The sequence below is a fragment of the Mycteria americana genome, unplaced genomic scaffold (assembly GCF_035582795.1).
Source record: "Mycteria americana isolate JAX WOST 10 ecotype Jacksonville Zoo and Gardens unplaced genomic scaffold, USCA_MyAme_1.0 Scaffold_153, whole genome shotgun sequence".
Classification (NCBI taxonomy): domain Eukaryota; kingdom Metazoa; phylum Chordata; class Aves; order Ciconiiformes; family Ciconiidae; genus Mycteria; species Mycteria americana.
Window position 1 is genome coordinate 38,876 of NW_027445493.1, and position 18,578 is coordinate 57,453.

General features: G+C 65.7%; 1 protein-coding gene across 1 annotated transcript in view; it reads right to left on the minus strand.

The window, feature by feature from the left end:
* CXXC1 (CXXC finger protein 1) overlaps nucleotides 1-13,523 on the minus strand; it is a gene marked incomplete at its 3' end in the record, with an annotated part of 30,953 nt that extends 17,430 nt beyond the window's left edge. Inside the window, exons 1-6 of the mRNA XM_075489468.1 lie at nucleotides 13,450-13,523; nucleotides 13,259-13,356; nucleotides 10,208-10,308; nucleotides 7,568-7,683; nucleotides 7,142-7,297; nucleotides 162-188 (exon numbers count right to left, since the gene is read on the minus strand). Coding sequence (XP_075345583.1) covers nucleotides 162-188; nucleotides 7,142-7,297; nucleotides 7,568-7,683; nucleotides 10,208-10,308; nucleotides 13,259-13,356; nucleotides 13,450-13,452 — 501 coding nt within the window. The remainder of the gene's footprint in view (nucleotides 1-161; nucleotides 189-7,141; nucleotides 7,298-7,567; nucleotides 7,684-10,207; nucleotides 10,309-13,258; nucleotides 13,357-13,449) is intronic.
* Nucleotides 13,524-18,578: the final 5,055 nt, after the last annotated feature.

The window sequence follows — 18,578 nt, forward strand, 5'->3', positions numbered from 1 at the left end:
GAGGCGTTTGGGGGAGCCCCCCCCCACCCCCCCACCCCCCCACCCCCGCTCGGGACCCAGAGGGGACCCAGGAGGCCGGGGCGCCCCTCCCCCACCCGGTGACACCCCCCCCCCCTCCCCCCACCCCCACCCAGAAGGGACCGCGGCAGCCGGGGACTCACCGAGGTGGGGAAGTACTTGTAGGACTCCTGGGGGGGGAGGGACACGTCAGGGACACGTTAGGGACACGGGTGACGCGGGGACACGCCAGGGACATGCCAGGGACACAGGAACATGCCAGGGACATGTTAAGGACACAGGTGATGCGGGGACACAGGGACACGCCAGGGACACAGGGACACGCCAGGGACACAGGGACACGCCAGGGACACAGGGACACGCCAGGGACATGTTAAGGACACGGGTGACGCGGGGACACGGGGACACGCCAGGGACACGCCAGGGACACAGGGACACGCCAGGGACATGTTAAGGACACAGGTGACGCGGGGACACAGGGACACGCCAGGGACACAGGGACACGCCAGGGACACAGGGACACGCCAGGGACATGTTAAGGACACGGGTGACGCGGGGACACGGGGACACGCCAGGGACACAGGGACACGCCAGGGACATGTTAAGGACACGGGTGACGCGGGGACACAGGGACACGCCAGGGACACAGGGACACGCCAGGGACACAGGGACACGCCAGGGACATGTTAAGGACACGGGTGACGCGGGGACACAGGGACACGCCAGGGACGCGCCAGGGACACAGGGACACGCCAGGGACACAGGGACACGCCAGGGACACAGGGACACGCCAGGGACATGTTAGGGACACAGGGACACGCCAGAGACACGCCAGGGACACGGGGGACACGGGGGACACGGGGGACACGCTAAGGACACAGGGACATGCCAAGGTCATGTTAGGGACATGGGTGACATGGGGACACAGGGACACGCTAAGGACACAGGGACACGCCAGGGACATGTTAGGGACACGGGTGATGCGGGGACACAGGAACACACCAGGGACACGCCAGGGACACAGGGACACGCCAGGGACATGTTAGGGACACAGGGACACGCCAGGGATGCGCCAGGGACACAGGGACACGCCAGGGACACAGGGACACGCCAGGGACACGCTAAGGACACAGGGACACGCCAAGGCCATGTTAGGGACATGGGTGACACGGGGACACAGGGACACGCTAAGGACACAGGGACACGCCAGGGACATGTTAGGGACACGGGTGATGCGGGGACACAGGGACACACCAGGGACACGCCAGGGACACAGGGACATGCCAGAGACATATTAGGGACACGGGTGACACGGGGACACAGGGACACACTAAGGACATGTTAGGGACATGGGTGATGCGGGGACACAGGGACACGCCGGTGACACGGGTGACACAGGACATGGGGGGGATGGGGGAGGGGATGGCGTGGGGAAAGTCAGGGACACGGGTGACACGGGGACACAGGGACACGCCAGGGACACAGGGACACGGGTGACACGGGGACACAAGGACACACCAGGGACATGTTAGGGACACGGGTGACGCGGGGACACAGGGACACGGGATGTGGGGGGGATGGGGGAGGGGATGGCGTGGGGACACGTCAGGGACACGGGACGGGGATGTGTCAGGGACATGGGACACGTTAGGGACATGGGACACAGAGATGTGGGGACATGTTAGGGACACGGGTGACGCGGGGACACAGGAACACGCGATGTGGGGGGGATGGGGGAGGGGATGGCGTGGGGACACGTCAGGGACATGGGACGGGGACACGTTAGGGACACGGGACACAGAACAGGGACACAGGGACATGGAGACACGTTGGGGACACGGGTGACGCGGGGACACGGGGACACGCCAGGGACATAGGACGTGCAGGGGGACGGGGGAGGGGATGGCGTGGGGACACGTCAGGGACACGGGACACATTAGGGACATGGCACATATGAGAGGAGCACAGGGACATATTAAGGACACGGGACAGGAACACGGGGACGTGGAACAGGGATATGGGGACATGCTAAGGACATGGGACACATCAGGAACATGGAAGAGGGTGACATGGGGACACGTTAGCGACTGGTGACACGGGACAGGGTGAGGTAAGGACACGTTAGGGACCTGTGACACGTCAGGGACACGGGACAGGGTGATGTGGGGACACGTTAGGGACCTGTGACACGTTAGGGACACGGGACAGGGTGACATGGGGACATGTGCGGACACGTCACGGACACGGACACAGGGACACGATGCAAGGTGACGCAGAAACACGTCAGGGACACAGCAACACGTCAGGAACACGTCAAGGACACGTTGGGGACACATCAAGGACATCCCACCCCCAAAAACCACGCCAAAACCCCAGCACACGCCAAGCACACGCTAAAGGCCATACTACCAATATCCTTGCAACACACTAAGCACATACTAGGCACATGCCAAGACCACACGACCATGCTAAACATACTAAGGACACACTAAGAACACACAAGCCACATTACCAACTCACTAAGCACACACTAAAGTCATGCCAATGACACGTTATTTGTACACTAAAACCACGTTCACAACATACAAAGCACACGCTAAGGTGACACTAACAACGCATGAAACCTCTGCTAACAGACTGACAACATATGAACATACTAAGCACACGCTAAGGCCACACCAGCAACACACTACACACACACTAAGCCCCCGATACTGCTAATGCCACGCTAGCACGCCAACGACATGCTAAGAACATACAAGACAAAACTCGCGGCAAGGCCGTGCTAACGACACGCTAAGGACACGCCAAGCTCACATCAGGGACATTGGGGACACACTGAGGCCACGCTAAATGCACATTAAGGACACGCCAAGCACACGTTAAAGCCACGCTCGTGACACACTAAGGGCATATTAAGCATACACTGAAGTCACGTTAAGTACAACGTAGCGCCACGCTAACATCATATTAAGCACACACTAAGTACATGCCAAGCACATGCTAAGGGCACACTAACATACTTAAACATTCTACATCCATGCTAGCGACATGCCAACATACTAAATGCATGCAAACAACACGCTAAGGCCATACCAAGCCCACACGAAGCACTCGCTAACCCTGCACTAAGACCACGCCAGGCACAGGCTAAGGCCATGCCAAGGACACGCTAACATCACACTAATGCTGAACTAAGCACACGTCAAGCACATGTTAAAGCCGTGGTAAGACCACGTCAACCACATATTAAGCACACGGCAAGGCTACACTACCACCATGCTAACAACATGTTAAGAACATGCTCCAGCCATAGCAGCAATATGTTAACATGCTAAGCCCACACTAACAACACATGGAGACCACGCTAAGCCCCCACCAAGCCCACGCTAAGCCCACACCAACCCCTTGCTAAGCACACGCCATCCCCACGCCAAGCACACGCCATCCCCACGCCAAGCACACGCCATCCCCACGCCAAATACAAGAGAACTCCCCAAATACCCAACGAAGCCCATGCCAAACATACTAAAACCACGCCAAGGCCACACGAAGCGCTCCCTAACCCCACGCCGAGCACACAAGCACACGCTAAGGCCATGCTAAGGCCACACACCATCCCCACGCCAACTCCTCAACGCCTAACGAAGCCCACGCTGAACACATACTAAAACCACGCCAAGGCCACACAAAGCATTCCCTAACCCCACACCCAGCACACGCCAAGCACACACTAAGACCACGCTAAGGCCACACATAGCGCTTGCTAACCCCACACAAAGCACACACCAAACACATGCTAAGGCCACACGCCAAGGCCACGCCAACTCCCCAACCGCCCAACGAAGCCCACGCCGAACGCATACTAAACCCACACCAAGGCTGCACGAAGCGCTCGTTAACCCCACGCCAAGCACACGCCAAGCACACGCTAAAGCCATGCTAAGGCCACACCAACTCCCCAAACACCCAACGAAGCCCATGCTGAACGCATACTAAAACCACGCCAAGGCCACACAAAGCATTCCCTAACCCCACACCCAGTACACACCAAGCACACGCTAAAACCATACTAAGGCCACACATACCGCTCGCTAACCCCACACCAAGCACACGCTAAAGCCACACGCCAAGGCCACGCCAACTCCCCAACTGCCCAACGAAGCCCACTCCGAACGCGTACTAAAACCACGCCAAGGCCACACGAAGCGCTCGCTAACCCCACGCCAAGCACACGCCAAGCACACGCTAAAGCCATGCTAAGGCCACGCCAACTCCCCAACCGCCCAACGAAGCCCACGCTGAATGCATACTAAAGCCACGCCAAGGCCACACAAAGCATTCCCTAACCCCACACCCAGTACACACCAAACACACGCTAAGGCCACGCTAAGGCCACACATACCGCTCGCTAACCCCACACCAAGCACACGCTAAAGCCACACGCCAAGGCCACACCAACTCCCCAACCGCCCAAAGCCCGCGCCGAACACATACTAAAGCCACGCCAAGGCCACACGAAGCACTCACTAACCCCACGCCAAGCACACGCCGAGCACACGCCAAGGCCACACGCCAAGGCCCCAACCGCCCAACGAAGCCCACGCCGAACACATACTAAAGCCACGCCAAGGCCACACAAAGCGCTCACTAACCCCACGCCGAGCACACGCCAAGCACATGCCAAGGCCACACGCCAAGGCCACGCCCACTCCCCAACTACCCAACGAAGCCCACGCTGAACACATACTAAAGCCACGCCAAGGCCACATGAAGCGCTCACTAACCCCACGCCAAGCGCATGCCGAGCACACGCCAAGCACGCACTAAGGCCACACGCCAACTCCCCAACCGCCCAAAGCCCACGCTGAACACATACTAAAACCACGCCAAGGCTACACGAAGCACTCACCCCACGCCAAGGCCACACGCCAAGGCCTCAACCACCCAAAGCCCACGCTGAACGCATACTAAAGCCACGCCAAGGCCACACGAAGCACTCACTAACCCCACGCCAAGCACATGCCGAGCACACGCCAAGCACACGCTAAGGCCACACGCCAACTCCCCAACCACCCAACGAAGCCCACGCCGAACGCGTACCAAACCCACGCCGAGGCCACCCGAAGCGCTCGCTAACCCCACGCCGAGCACATGCCAAGCACACGCCAAGGCCACACCCGCCCAACGAAGCCCACGCTGAACACATACTAAAGCCACGCCAAGGCCACACGAAGCACTCACTAACCCCACGCCGAGCACACGCCAAGCACACGCCAAGGCCACACGCCAAGGCCCCAACCGCCCAACGAAGCCCACGCTGAACACATACTAAAGCCACGCCAAGGCCCCACGAAGCACTCACTAACCCCACGCCAAGCACATGCCAAGCACACGCCAAGCACACGCCAAGGCCACACGCCAAGGCCCCAACCGCCCAACGAAGCCCACGCCGAACACATACTAAAGCCACGCCAAGGCCACACGAAGCGCTCACTAACCCCATGCCGAGCACAGACCAAGCACATGCCAAGGCCACACGCCAAGGCCACACCCACTCCCCAACTGCCCAACGAAGCCCACGCTGAACACATACTAAAGCCACGCGAAGGCCACACGAAGCACTCACCCCACGCCAAGCACACGCCAAGGCCACACGCCAAGGCCCCAACTGCCCAACGAAGCCCACGCTGAACGCATACTAAAGCCACGCCAAGGCCACATGAAGCACTCACTAACCCCACGCCGAGCACACGCCAAGCACACGCCAAGGCCCCAACCGCCCAACGAAGCCCACACTGAACACATACTAAAACCACGCCAAGGCCACACGAAGCACTCACCCCACGCCAAGCACACGCCAAGGCCACACGCCAAGGCCCCAACCGCCCAACGAAGCCCACGCCAAACACATACTAAAGCCACGCCAAGGCCACACGAAGCGCTAACCCCACGCCAAGCACATGCCGAGCACACGCCAAGCACACGCTAAGGCCACACGCCAACTCCCCAACCGCCCAACGAAGCCCACGCCGAACGCGTACCAAACCCACGCCGAGGCCACCCGAAGCGCTCGCTAACCCCACGCCGAGCACACGCCAAGGCCACACGCCAAGGCCCCAACCACGCAACGAAGCCCACGCCGAACACATACTAAAACCACGCCAAGGCCACACGAAGCACTCACTAACCCCACGCTGCACTCACTAACCCCACGCCGAGCACATGCCGAGCACACGCCAAGCACACGCTAAGGCCACACGCCAACTCCCCAACCGCCCAACGAAGCCCACGCCGAACGCGTACCAAACCCACGCCGAGGCCACCCGAAGCGCTCGCTAACCCCACGCCGAGCACACACCAAGCACACGCCAAGGCCACACGCCAAGGCCCCAACCGCCCAACGAAGCCCACACTGAACACATACTAAAGCCACGCCAAGGCCACACGAAGCGCTCACTAACCCCACGCTGAGCACACGCCAAGGCCACACGCCAAGGCCCCAACCGCCCAACGAAGCCCACACTGAACACATACTAAAGCCACGCCAAGGCCACATGAAGCACTCACTAACCCCACACCGAGCACACGCCAAGCACACGCCAAGGCCCCAACCGCCCAACGAAGCCCACACTGAACACATACTAAAACCACGCCAAGGCCACACGAAGCACTCACTAACCCCACGCCGAGCACACACCAAGCACACATCAAGGCCACACACCAAGGCCACACGCCAAGGCCCCAACCACCCAACGAAGCCCACGCTGAACACATACTAAAACCACGCCAAGGCTACACGAAGCACTCACCCCACGCCAAGCACACGCCAAGGCCACACGCCAAGGCCCCAACCGCCCAACGAAGCCCACGCTGAACACATACTAAAGCCACGCCAAGGCCACACGAAGCGCTCGCTAACCCCACGCCGAGCACATGCCGAGCACACGCCAAGCACACGCTAAGGCCACACGCCAACTCCCCAACCGCCCAACGAAGCCCACGCCGAACGCGTACCAAACCCACGCCGAGGCCACCCGAAGCGCTCGCTAACCCCACGCCGAGCACACGCCAAGCACACGCCAAGCACACGCCAAGCACACGCCAAGCACACGCTACTCACGCGGGCGCGCAGCTGGCACTGCCGCAGCCGGCACTTCTGCCGGATCTTGTTGGGGCCCCCGAATTTCTTCATGTCGCGACAGAAATCGCACTGCCCGCAGTCCTCGGGGCGCCGACACGCCTCGCACTCCCCGCACATGCGTGCCGACCGCTTGATCTGGGGGGGGGGGGGGGCACCCAGGAGTTTGGGGGGGCACCCAGGAGTTTGGGGGGGCACCCAAGGGGTCGGGGGGAGGGTGGGGGGGGCACCCAAAAAGAATCCAGCACCCCGCTCACGCCAACCCGCCCCCGTCCCGACGCCTCCCCGGACGCCGGGGTCCCCCCTCCCGCGTGTCGGGGTCCCCTCCCGGACGCCGGGGTGCCCCCCCCAGATGTTGGGGTCCCCCCCCCGATGTTGGGGTCCCCCCCCCCGATGTCGGGGTCCCACCTTAGCGGCTCGTCCCTGCTCCAGCGCCAGCTCCTGGGCCTTGACGCTCTCGTGTTCCCGTTCTTTCTCCCGCCATTTTTTGTGCCGGTACCGGATCTCCAGGGTGGGGTCCTTCTCTGGGGGGGGGGGGGAGGGGGGGGGGGAAAGGGGTGAGGGGCACCCAGGGGGGCACCCAGGCACCCAAGAAAGGGGGGGAGACCCCGGCACCCAAGGGGAGACCCAGGTACCCAAGAGGGGGGGGGCACCCAGGCACCCAAGGGAGGGGAGGGCACCCAAGGGGGGGGAGGGGGCACCCAGGCACCCAAGGGGGGGGACCCAGGCACCCAAGGGGGGGGGGGGAACCCAGGCACCCAAGGGAGAGGAGAGCACCCAAGGGGGGGGACCCAGGCATCCAAGGGGGGGGGAACCCGGGGGGGAGGGGGCACCCAGGCACCCAAGGGGGGGGACCCAGGCACCCAAGGGGGGGGGAACCCAGGCACCCAAGGGAGAGGAGAGCACCCAAGGGGGGGACCCAGGCACCCAAGGGGGGGGGAACCCGGGGGGGAGGGGGCACCCAGGCAGCCAAGGGGGGGGACCCAGGCACCCAAGGGAGAGGAGGGCACCCAAGGGGGGGGATACGCCAGCACCCAAGGGGGGGGGGAGCCCAGGGGTGGAGGGAGCACCCAGGCACCCAAGGGGGGGGACCCAGGCACCCAATGGGGGGGGGGAGGATACCCCAGCACCCGGGGGGGCACCCAGTGGTGGGAAACCTTGGGGGGGGACAGCACCCAGGCACCCAAGGAGGGAGAGGGCACCGAAGGGGGGGGGACACCCAGGCACCCAAGGGGGGGGGAACCCAGAGGGGAGGGGGCACCCAGGCACCCAATGGGGGGGGATACCCCAGCACCCAAGACAGGGGGGGCACCCAGGGGGGGGAAACCCGGGGGGGGGGCACCCAGGCACCCGGGGGGGGGGGAGAGCACCCAAGGGGGGGGACCCAGGCACCCAAGAGAGGGGGATACCCCAGCACCCAAGGGGGGGCACCCAAACACCCACGGGGGGGGGGGGGGGGGGGGGAACAGGATACCCAGGCACCCGGGGGGGGCACCCAGGCCCCCCCAAAGAGGGACCCCAACCCCCACCTCCCCCCCCCCCCCCCCAAAGGGGACCCCCACCCCCGGGACCCCCCAAACCCTTCCCCCCCCCCCTCCCAAATCAGCCCAAAGCCCCCCAAAATCCTGCCCAAGGAGGCACCCGCACGGCTGGGAGCACCCAAAGGGGAGCCCCGGCATGGGGGGACCCCCAAAAAGGATCCCAGGTATTTAAGGGACCCCCAAAAAAGGATCCCCAGCATTGGGGGGACCCCCAAAAACGATCCCAAGCACTTGGGGGGACCCCCAAAAACGATCCCAAGCACTTGGGGGGACCCCCAAAAACGATCCCAGGCATTTAAGGGGCCCCCAAAAAGGATCCCCGGCACTTGGGGGGGACGCCCAAAAAGGATCCCAGGCATTTAAGGGACCCCCAAAAACGATCCCCCGCATTTAGGGGACCCCCAAAAAGGATCCCCAGTATTGGGGGGACCCCAAAAAGGATCCCAAGCATTTAAAGGACCCCCAAAAAGGATCCCAAGCATTGGGGGGACCCCAAAAAGGATCCCAAGCATTTAAGGGACCCCCAAAAAGGATCCCAAGCATTGGGGGGACCCCAAAAAGGATCCCAAGCATTTAAGGGACCCCCAAAAAGGATCCCAAGCATTGGGGGGACCCCAAAAAGGATCCCAAGCATTTAAGGGACCCCCAAAAAGGATCCCAAGCATTGGGGGGACCCCAAAAAGGATCCCAAGCATTTAAGGGACCCCCAAAAAGGATCCCAGGCATTTAGGGGACCCCTAAAAACGATCCCAGGCACTTGGGGGGACCCCCAAAAACGATCCCAGGCATTTAAGGGACCCCAAAAAGGATCCCAGGCATTGGGGGGACGCCCAAAAACGATCCCCAGCATTTAAGGGACCCCCAAAAACGATCCCAGGCACTTGGGGCGACCCCCAAAAAGGATCCCTGGCATTGGGGGGGACCCCAAAAACAATCCCAACCATGTAGGGGACCCCCAAAAAGGATCCCAAGCATTTAAAGGACCCCCAAAACCATCCCAAGCATTTGGGGGGGACCCCAAAAAGAATCCCCAGCATTGAGGGACCCCCAAAAAGGATCCCAGGCATTTAAGGGACCCCCAAAAACGATCCCCAGCATTTAGGGGACCCCCAAAAACGATCCCAGGCACTTGGGGGGACGCCCAAAAAGGATCCCAGGCATTTAAGGGACCCCCAAAAAGGATCCCAAGCATTTAAGGGACCCCAAAAAAGGATCCCAGGCATTTAAGGGACCCCCAAAAAGGATCCCAGGCATTTAAGGGACCCCCAAAAAGGATCCCCAGCATTTAGGGGACCCCCAAAAACAATCCCAAGCATTTAAAGGACCCCCAAAAAGGATCCCCAGCATTTAAGGCACCCCCAAAAACGATCCCAGGCACTTGGGGGGACGCCCAAAAACAATCCCAGGCATTTAAGGAACCCCCAAAAAGGATCCCCGGCATTAGGGGGACCCCCAAAAAGGGGCTGCCCCCCCCCAAGAGGGGCTGCCCCCCCAAATCGGGGCTCACCGCGGCACTGCAGGCAGTACCACTCCCGGATGGCCTTGGCCATCTTCTCGGTGATGTTGATGCAGTCCCCGTGGAACCACTCGTTGCAGTTGTCGCACCCGCTGCGGGGGAGGGGAGCGCCTCGCTGGGGGGGGACACCCACGCAACCGGGAACACCCCCCCACCCCCCCCAACCCCCACCCTAAGGGACCCCGACACCCGGGATCCCCCACCCTAAGGGACGCCGATATCTGGGACCCCCCCCCCCCCCCCCCATAAGGCACCCAAGGGGCTGGGGAAGTTTTATAAGGAGGGAGGCAGGGATTTGGGGGGCACCCAAGGATTTGGGGGGCACCCAGGGGTCTGGGGGGCACCCAGGGGTCTGGGGAGGGGGGAATTAAGGGGTTCAGGGGGGACCCAGGCACCCAGAGGAGGGGGTTGAGGGGTTTGGGGGGCCCCAGGGGTGCAGGGAAGGGGGTTGAGGGGTTCGGGGGGCACCCAGGTGATCGGGGGGGGGGTTAAGGGGTGCAGGGGGGACCCAGGTGTTTGGGGGGGACCCAGGGGGGTTCAAGGGACACCCAGGGGTGCCATGGGGGGGGGACCCAGGGGTGCAGGGAAGGGGGTTGAGGGGTTCAGGGGGGACCCAGGCACCCAGAGAAGGGGGTTGAGGGGTTTGGGGGGGCCCAGGGGTGCAGGAGGGTTCAGGGGACGCCCAGGGGTGCACAGGGGGGCACCCAGGGGTGCAGGGGAGGGGGTTGAGGAGTTTGGGGGGGCCCGAGGGGTGCAGGGAAGGGGGTTGAGGGGTTCGGGGGGGCCCGAGGGGTGCAGGGAAGGGGGTTGAGGGGTTTGGGGGGGCCCCAGGGCTGCAGAGAAGGGGGTTGAGGGTTCAGGGGGGACCCAAGCACCCAGAGGAGGGGGTTGAGGGGTTTGGGGGGGGCCCAGGGGTGCAGGGAAGGGGGTTGAGGGGTTTGGGGGGGGCCCAGGGGTGGGGGTTGAGGGGTTCGGCGGGGCCCCAGGGGTGCAGGGAAGGGGGCTGAGGGGTTTGGGGGGCCCCAGGGGTACAGGGAAGGGGGTTAAGGAGTTCGGGGGGGCCCCAGGGGTGCAGGGAAGGGGGTTGAGGGGTTTGGGGGGGCCCCAGGGGTGCAGGGAAGGGGGTTGAGGGGTTCGGCGGGGCCCCAGGGGTGCAGGGAAGGGGGTTGAGGGGTTTGGGGGGCCCCAGGGGTGCAGGGAAGGGGGTTGAGGGGTTTAGGGGGGCCCCAGGGGTGCAGGGAAGGGGGTTGAGGGGTTCAGGGGGGACCCAGGCACTCAGAGAAGGGGGTTGAGGGATTTGGGGGGGGCCCAGGGGTGCAGGAGGGTTCAGGGGACGCCCAGGGGTGCACAGGGGGGCACCCAGGGGTGCAGGGGAGGGGGTTGAGGAGTTTGAGGGGCCCCAGGGCTGCAGCGAAGGGGGTTGAGGAGTTTGGGGGGGCCCCAGGGCTGCAGCGAAGGGGGTTGAGGGGTTCGGGGGGGCCCAGGAGTGCAGAAAAGGGGGTTGAGGGGTTCAGGGGGGACTCAGGGGTGCAGAGAAGGGGATTGAGGGGTTCGGGGGGGCCCCAGGCACCCAGAGAAGGGGGTTGAGGGGTTTGGGGGGGCCCCAGGGGTGCAGGGAAGGGGGTTGAGGGGTTTGGGGGGGCTCCAGGGCTGCAGGGAAGGGGGTTAAGGGGTTCGGGGGGGGCCCAGGGGTGCAGGGAAGGGGGTTGAGGAGTTTGGGGGGGCCCCAGGGGTGTAGGGGAGGGGGGAATTAAGGGGTTCGGGGGGGACCCAGGCACCCAGAGGAGGGGGTTGAGGGGTTTGGGGGGGGCCCAGGGGTGCAGGGAAGGGGGTTGAGGGGTTCAGGGGGCACCCAGGTGATCGGGGGGGGGGGTTAAGGGGTGCAGGGGGGACCCAGGTGTTTGGGGGGGACCCAGGGAGCCAGGGGGGTTCAAGGGACACCCAGGGGTGCCATGGGGGGGGACCCAGGGGTGCAGGGAAGGGGGTTAAGGGGTTCGGGGGGGGCCCAGGGGTGCAGGGAAGGGGGTTAAAGGGGTTCAGGGGGGACCCAGGCACCCACAGGAGGGGGTTGAGGGGTTTGGGGGGGGACCCAGGGGTCCAGCAGGGTTCAGGGGACACCCTAGGGTGCACAGGGGGGCACCCAGGGGTGCAGGGGAGGGGGTTAAGGGGTGCAGGGGGCACCCGGGTGTTTGGGGGGGACCCAGGTGATGGGGAGGGGGGAATTAAGGGGTTCAGGGGGGACCCAAGCAGCTGGGGAAGGGGAATTAAGGGGTTGGGGGGACCCAGGAGTTTTGGGGGGGGACACCCAGGGGTTGGGGGGGTGTTAAGGGGTGCAGGAGGGACCCAAGCACCCAGAGGAGGGGGTTAAGGGGTTTGGGGGGGCCCCAGGGGTGCAGGGAAGGGGTTGAGGGGTTCAGGGGGGCCCCAGGGGTGCAGGGAAGGGGGTTGAGGGGTTTGGGGGGCCCCAGGGGTGCAGGGAAGGGGGTTGAGGAGTTTGGGGGGGGCCCCAGGGGTGCAGGGGAGGGGGTTGAGGAGTTTGGGGGGGCCCCAGGGGTGCAGGGAAGGGGGTTGAGGGGTTTGGGGGGGCCCCAGGGGTGCAGGGAAGGGGGTTGAGGGGTTTGGGGGGGCCCCAGGGGTGCAGGGAAGGGGGTTGAGGGGTTCAGGGGGGACCCAAGCACCCAGAGGAGGGGGTTGAGGGGTTTGGGGGGCCCCAGGGGTGCAGGGAAGGGGGTTGAGGAGTTTGGGGGGGCCCCAGGGGTGCAGCGAAGGGGGTTGAGGGGTTTGGGGGGGCCCCAGGGGTGCAGCGAAGGGGGTTGAGGGGTTTGGGGGGGCCCAGGGCTGCAGGGAAGGGGGTTGAGGGGGGACCCAGGCACCCAGAGAAGGGGGTTGAAGGGTTCAGGGGGGGGCCCCAGGGACCCGGGCAAGGGGAATTAAGGGGTGCAGGGGGACCCGGGGATTCGGGGGGACACCCAGGGGTGCGGTTGGGGGGGGGGGTAGGAAATTTGGGGGTGTCGTGTGTCCCCCCCGGGGCCCGGCACTCACATCATGAAGCAGTTGATGTCGGGTTTGCGGCAGACGCAGTAAACCGGAGCGTTCTCCTCCCCCCCCGGGCCCGCCTCCGCGTCCGAAAATTCGCTGTCCTGGGGAACGGGGGGTGTCAGGGCCCCGGGGGGGGGGACCCCGAATTCCGAGGACCCCCCCTCCCCAAAAGAGGCCCCGGCCCCCCCCCTCACCATCGCCCCGTTATCGCGGCCGCTGCCCCCGACGGAAGAGCCCGGCCTGGCTCCGCCACAACCGGAAGCGGAAGTGGGCCACACCCCCTCCGCTTCCGGGGTAAGGGAACACCCCCCCCCCCCTCCTCCGTGCCCACAAACAATATGGCCGCCGCCGCCGCCCGCGCCCGTCCCTAAAATGGCGTCGGCGCCTGCGCGGGGAGGAGGAAAATGGCGGCGGCCAGTGGGGGGGAAAAATGGCGGCGGCCAATAGGGGCGGCCATGTTGGGGAGGGGAAGGGTGACCGGTAGCGCGGGGACCCGCATGGAGAGACCAGAGCGGTGGTGGGGGTTGGGGACGTTTATTGGGGACATCGGGGGGGACAGGGGGACATCGGGGGGACGTGGGGGACATGGGGGGAACATGGGGGGGACATGGGGACGTGGGGACATCAGGGGGACATGGGGGGGACGTGGGGACATGGGGGGACAGGGGGACATCAGGGGGACACGGGGAGGTGGGGACATGGGGACGGGGACATGGGGACATCGGGGGGGACACAGGGGAACATGGGGGGACATGGGGACACTGGAGGGACATGGGGACAGTGGGGGGACATGGGGGGACATGGAGACATCAGGGGGACATAGGGGAATATGGGGGGACATGGGGACATTGGGGGGACATGGAGGGACATCAGGGGGACATGGGGACATTGGGGGGACATGGGGGATGTAGGGGGACATCGGGGGGACATGGGGATAGTGGGGGGACATGGGGGGACATGAGGGACATGGGGACATTGGCGGGTCGTGGGGGATGTGGGGGGACATTGGGGGGACATGGGGACATTGGGCAACATGGGGGGACATGGGGGACATTGAGGGGACATGGAGGACATTGGGGAGACATAGGGGACATTGGAGGACATGGGGACATGGGGGACATTGGGGGGACATGGAGGGACATTGGGGGGACATTGGAGGACATGGGGGATATGGGGACATGGGGACATTGGAGGACATGGGGACATGGGGACATGGGGACATTGGGGGACATGGGGACATGGGGACATCAGGGGGACATAGGGGAATATGGGGGGACATGGGGACATTGGGGGGACATGGGGACATTGGGGGACATGGGGACAGGGACGGACATTGAGGGGACATGGAGGGACATTGGGGGGACATTGGGGGACATTGGGGGACATGGGGACATGGGGACATGGGGGACATTGGGGGGACATGGGGGACATTGGGGGACATGGGGACATGGGGATATGGGGGACATTGGGGGACATTGGGGACATTGGGGGACATGGGGATGTGGGGACATGGGGACATGGAGGGACACTGGGGGGACACGGGGATGTGGGGACACGGGGGGACAGGGGGACACACGGGGATGAGGGACAGGGGGACACACACAGGGGACAGGGGGTGACAGCAGGGGACAGGAGGGGCGGGGCAGGTCCCCCGTGGCCCCGCCCCCCGCGTCTCCCCTCACTCGGGCGGAGCCTCCAGGGGGCGCTGCAGCCGCTCCAGCTCCTGCGCCAGCCTGAGGGGGCGGGGCCAGAGGGGGAGTGGGCGGGGCCGGAGGGAGGGAGTGGGCGGGGCCACGAGGGCCGCCGGGGGGAGGGGCCGCGGGCACCCACCTGTCCCTGCGGCGCAGGCAGCCCTGCCGCCGGCCGAGCTCCGCCCCCAGCCGCTGCCGCGCCCCCTCCTCCTCCTGCTCCACCAATCGCCTGCGGGAGCCGGGCGGTTCGGGGGGCGGAGCCAGGCATCCGGGGGAGGGGACCCAGGCATCCAGGGGGTGGAGTCGGGCATCGGGGGGGGTGGAGCCAGGCATCCGGAGGGGGTGGAGCCAGACAGCCAGGGGAGGAGACAGGCATTGGGGGGTGGAGCTAGGCATAGGGGCGGAGCCAGGCATCCAGGGGTGGGGACCCAGGTGCTTGTGGGGCGGGGCCAGGCATTGGGGGCGGAGCCAAGCATTGGGGGTGGAGCCAGCCATTGGGGGCGGAGCCAGCCATTGGGGGCGGAGCCAGGCATCCAGGGGAGGGGACCCACGTGCTCGTGGGGCGGGGCCAGGCATCTGGAGGGGGAGGGGCAAGGCATATGGAAGGGTAGAGCCAGGCATTGGGGGCGGAGTCAGGCATCAGGGAGGGGACCCAGGTGCTTGTGGGGCGGAGCCAGGCATTGGGGGCGGAACCAGGCATAGGGGGTGGAGCCATGCATTGGGGGTGGAGCCAGCTATTGGGGGTGGAGCCAGGCATTGGGGGTGGAGCCAGGCATCCAGAGGAAGGGACCCAGGTGCTTGTGGGGTGGAGCCAGGCATTGGGGGTGGGGACAAAGCATCGGGGGGCGGAGCCAGGCATGCGGAGGGGGTGGAGCCAAGCATTGGGGGAGGAGCCAGGGATCAAGGGCAGAGCCAGGCATCTGCGGGAGAGGACCAAGGTGCTCGTGGGGCGGGGCCAGGCATATGGGGGGGTGGAGCTAGGCATTAGGGGCGGGGTCAGGCATTGGGGGTGGAGCCAGGCATCAGGGAGGGGCCCCAGGTGCTTGTGGGGTGGAGCCAGGCATCAGGGGGTGGAGCCAGGCATTGGGGGCGGAGCCAGGCATCCAAGGGAGGGGCCCCAGGTGCTGATGGGGTGGAGCCAGGCACCCGGAGGGGGTGGAGCCAGGCATCAGGGGTGGAGCCAGGCATCCGAGGGGTGGAGCCAGGCATGGGGTGGAGCCAGGCATTGGGGCGGAGCCAGGCATCTGGAGGGGGCGGAGCCAGGCATCCAGGGGATGTGGAGCCACGCAGCCGGTGGGGCGGAGCCAGGCATGGGGGAGGAGCCAGGCATGGGGGCGGAGCCAAACAGCTAGGGGGGTGGAACCAGTCAGCCAGGAGGGTGGAGCCAGGCATGGGGGTGGAGCCAGTCAGCTGGGGGGGTGGGGCCAGGCATGGGGGCGGAGCCAGTCACCAGGGGGAGCGGAGCCAGTCAGCTGGGGGATGGGGCCAGGCATGGGGGCGGAGCCAGACAGCTAGGGGGGCGGAACCAGTCAGCCAGGAGGGTGGAGCCAGGCATGGGGGCGGAGCCAGTCACCCGGGGGGGCGGAGCCAGGCACTCACGTGGCCACCTGAGCTTCCGGTCCCAGCTGCTCCTCGGCCTCCAGCAGGTGGCGCTCTGGGGGGGGGGGGGGCGGGGCCTGTCACCCCCAGGGGTGGGGGAGGGGACCCCGGGGTGGGGGAGGGGCCCCCCAGGGCGGGGGAGGGGCCCCCCAGGCCTCACCCTGGCTCAGCAGCTTCTCCCGCGCCTCCTCCAGTCGCACCAGTTCGGCTTCCAACTGGGCCGGGGCCTGCGGGAGGGGACAGCCGGGGGTGGGGGAGGGGCTCCGGGGGTGGGGGAGGGGCTCCCGGGGGTGGGGGAGGAGCTCCGGGGGTGGGGGAGGGGCTCCCCGGGGGTGGGGGAGGGGCTCACGTGCGCTTCCCGCAGGCGCTTGTGCTCCTCCATGATGTCATCGAGCTGCTGCCAGAAGTCCCGCCTGCGGGGGGGGGGGGACACGACGGCGGGTCAGGTGACCCGCGTCAGGTGACCCGCGTCAGGTGACCGGCGTCAGGTGACCCCGTGCCCCCGTGCCCCACCTGTGTCCCCGGCGCAGGTGACGCAGGCGGCCCCGCTCCTGCCCCGCCCCCTCCAGGGCTCGCTGGCGGCCCAGGCACAGCCCCCGGCGCCTGCGGGGTCAGGGGTCATCGGGGGGTTAAGGGTCACGGGGGGCAAAGGGCAGGGGAGAGGGCAACGGGGGGTTGGGGGTGGGCAGGGGGCACTGAGGGGTCAGGGGTCACCGGGGGAGGTCATCAGGGCGTCGGGGTCACTGGGGGGGGCAGAGGTCAGCGGGGGAGCAAAGGTCAGGGGTCACCGGGGGGGGTTGGAGGGGTCAAGGGTCACTGGGAGTGGGGGGCAGAGAGCACTTGGGGTGTGGGGTCACTGGGGGGGGGGGGGGTGAGAGGTCACCAGGGGGTCAGGGGTCACCAGGAGGTTGGGGGTTCAGGGGCCACCAGGGTGCCAGGGGGGTCAACAAGGGGGTCAGAGGTCACCAGGGATCAGGGGTCACTGGGGGGGTGGGGGTGTCTTGGGAGGGTCAGAGGTCACCAGGATGCCAGGGGTCAGAGGTCACAATGGTGTCGTGTTCAGGGGGTCAGAGGTCACCAGGGGGGGCGCGGGCACAGGCGAGGTCAAGGGTCAGCAAGGGGAGGGGAAAGGTCACAGGCGGGCCCAGGCATCCGGGGCTCCTCCCCCTGACCTTTGACCTTCGGCCTCCACCTCCTCCCTGCGCAGCCGCGCCACCCGCAGCGCCTCTGCCGGGGGAGGGGACCCGGGCGTCGGGGGAGGGGACCCGGGCACCCAGCACCCAAACACCCCAGCACCCAACACCCAGCACCCAGGCAACCAGCACCCAGCACCCAGCACCCAACACCCAAACACCCAGCACCCAACACCCCAGCACCCAAACACCCCAGCACCCAGCACCCCAGCACCCAGCACCCAGCACCCAGCACCCAAACACCCCAGCACCCAAACACCCAGCACCCAAACACCCCAGCACACAACACCCCAGCACCCAGCACCCAACACCCAGCACCCAGCACCCAAACACCCCAGCACCCAAACACCCCAGCACCCAGCACCCAAACACCCCAGCACCCAAACACCCAGCAGCCAGCACCCAGCACCCAGCACCCAACACCCCAGCACCCAAACACCCAGCACCCAACACCCAGCACCCAGCACCCAAACACCCAGCACCCAGCACCCAACACCCAGCACCCAACACCCCAGCACCCAAACACCCCAGCACCCAGCACCCAAACACCCCAGCACCCAACACCCCAGCACCCAAACACCCAGCAGCCAGCACCCCAACACCCAAACACCCAGCACCCAACACCCCAGCACCCAGCACCCAAACACCCCAGCACCCAGCACCCAGCACCCAAAGACCCCAGCACCCAAACACCCCAGCACCCAGCACCCCAGCACCCAACACCCAGCACCCAGCACCCAAACACCCAGCACCCAGCACCCCAACACCCCAGCACCCAGCACCCAACACCCAGCACCCAGCACCCAAACACCCCAGCACCCAAACACCCAGCACCCCAGC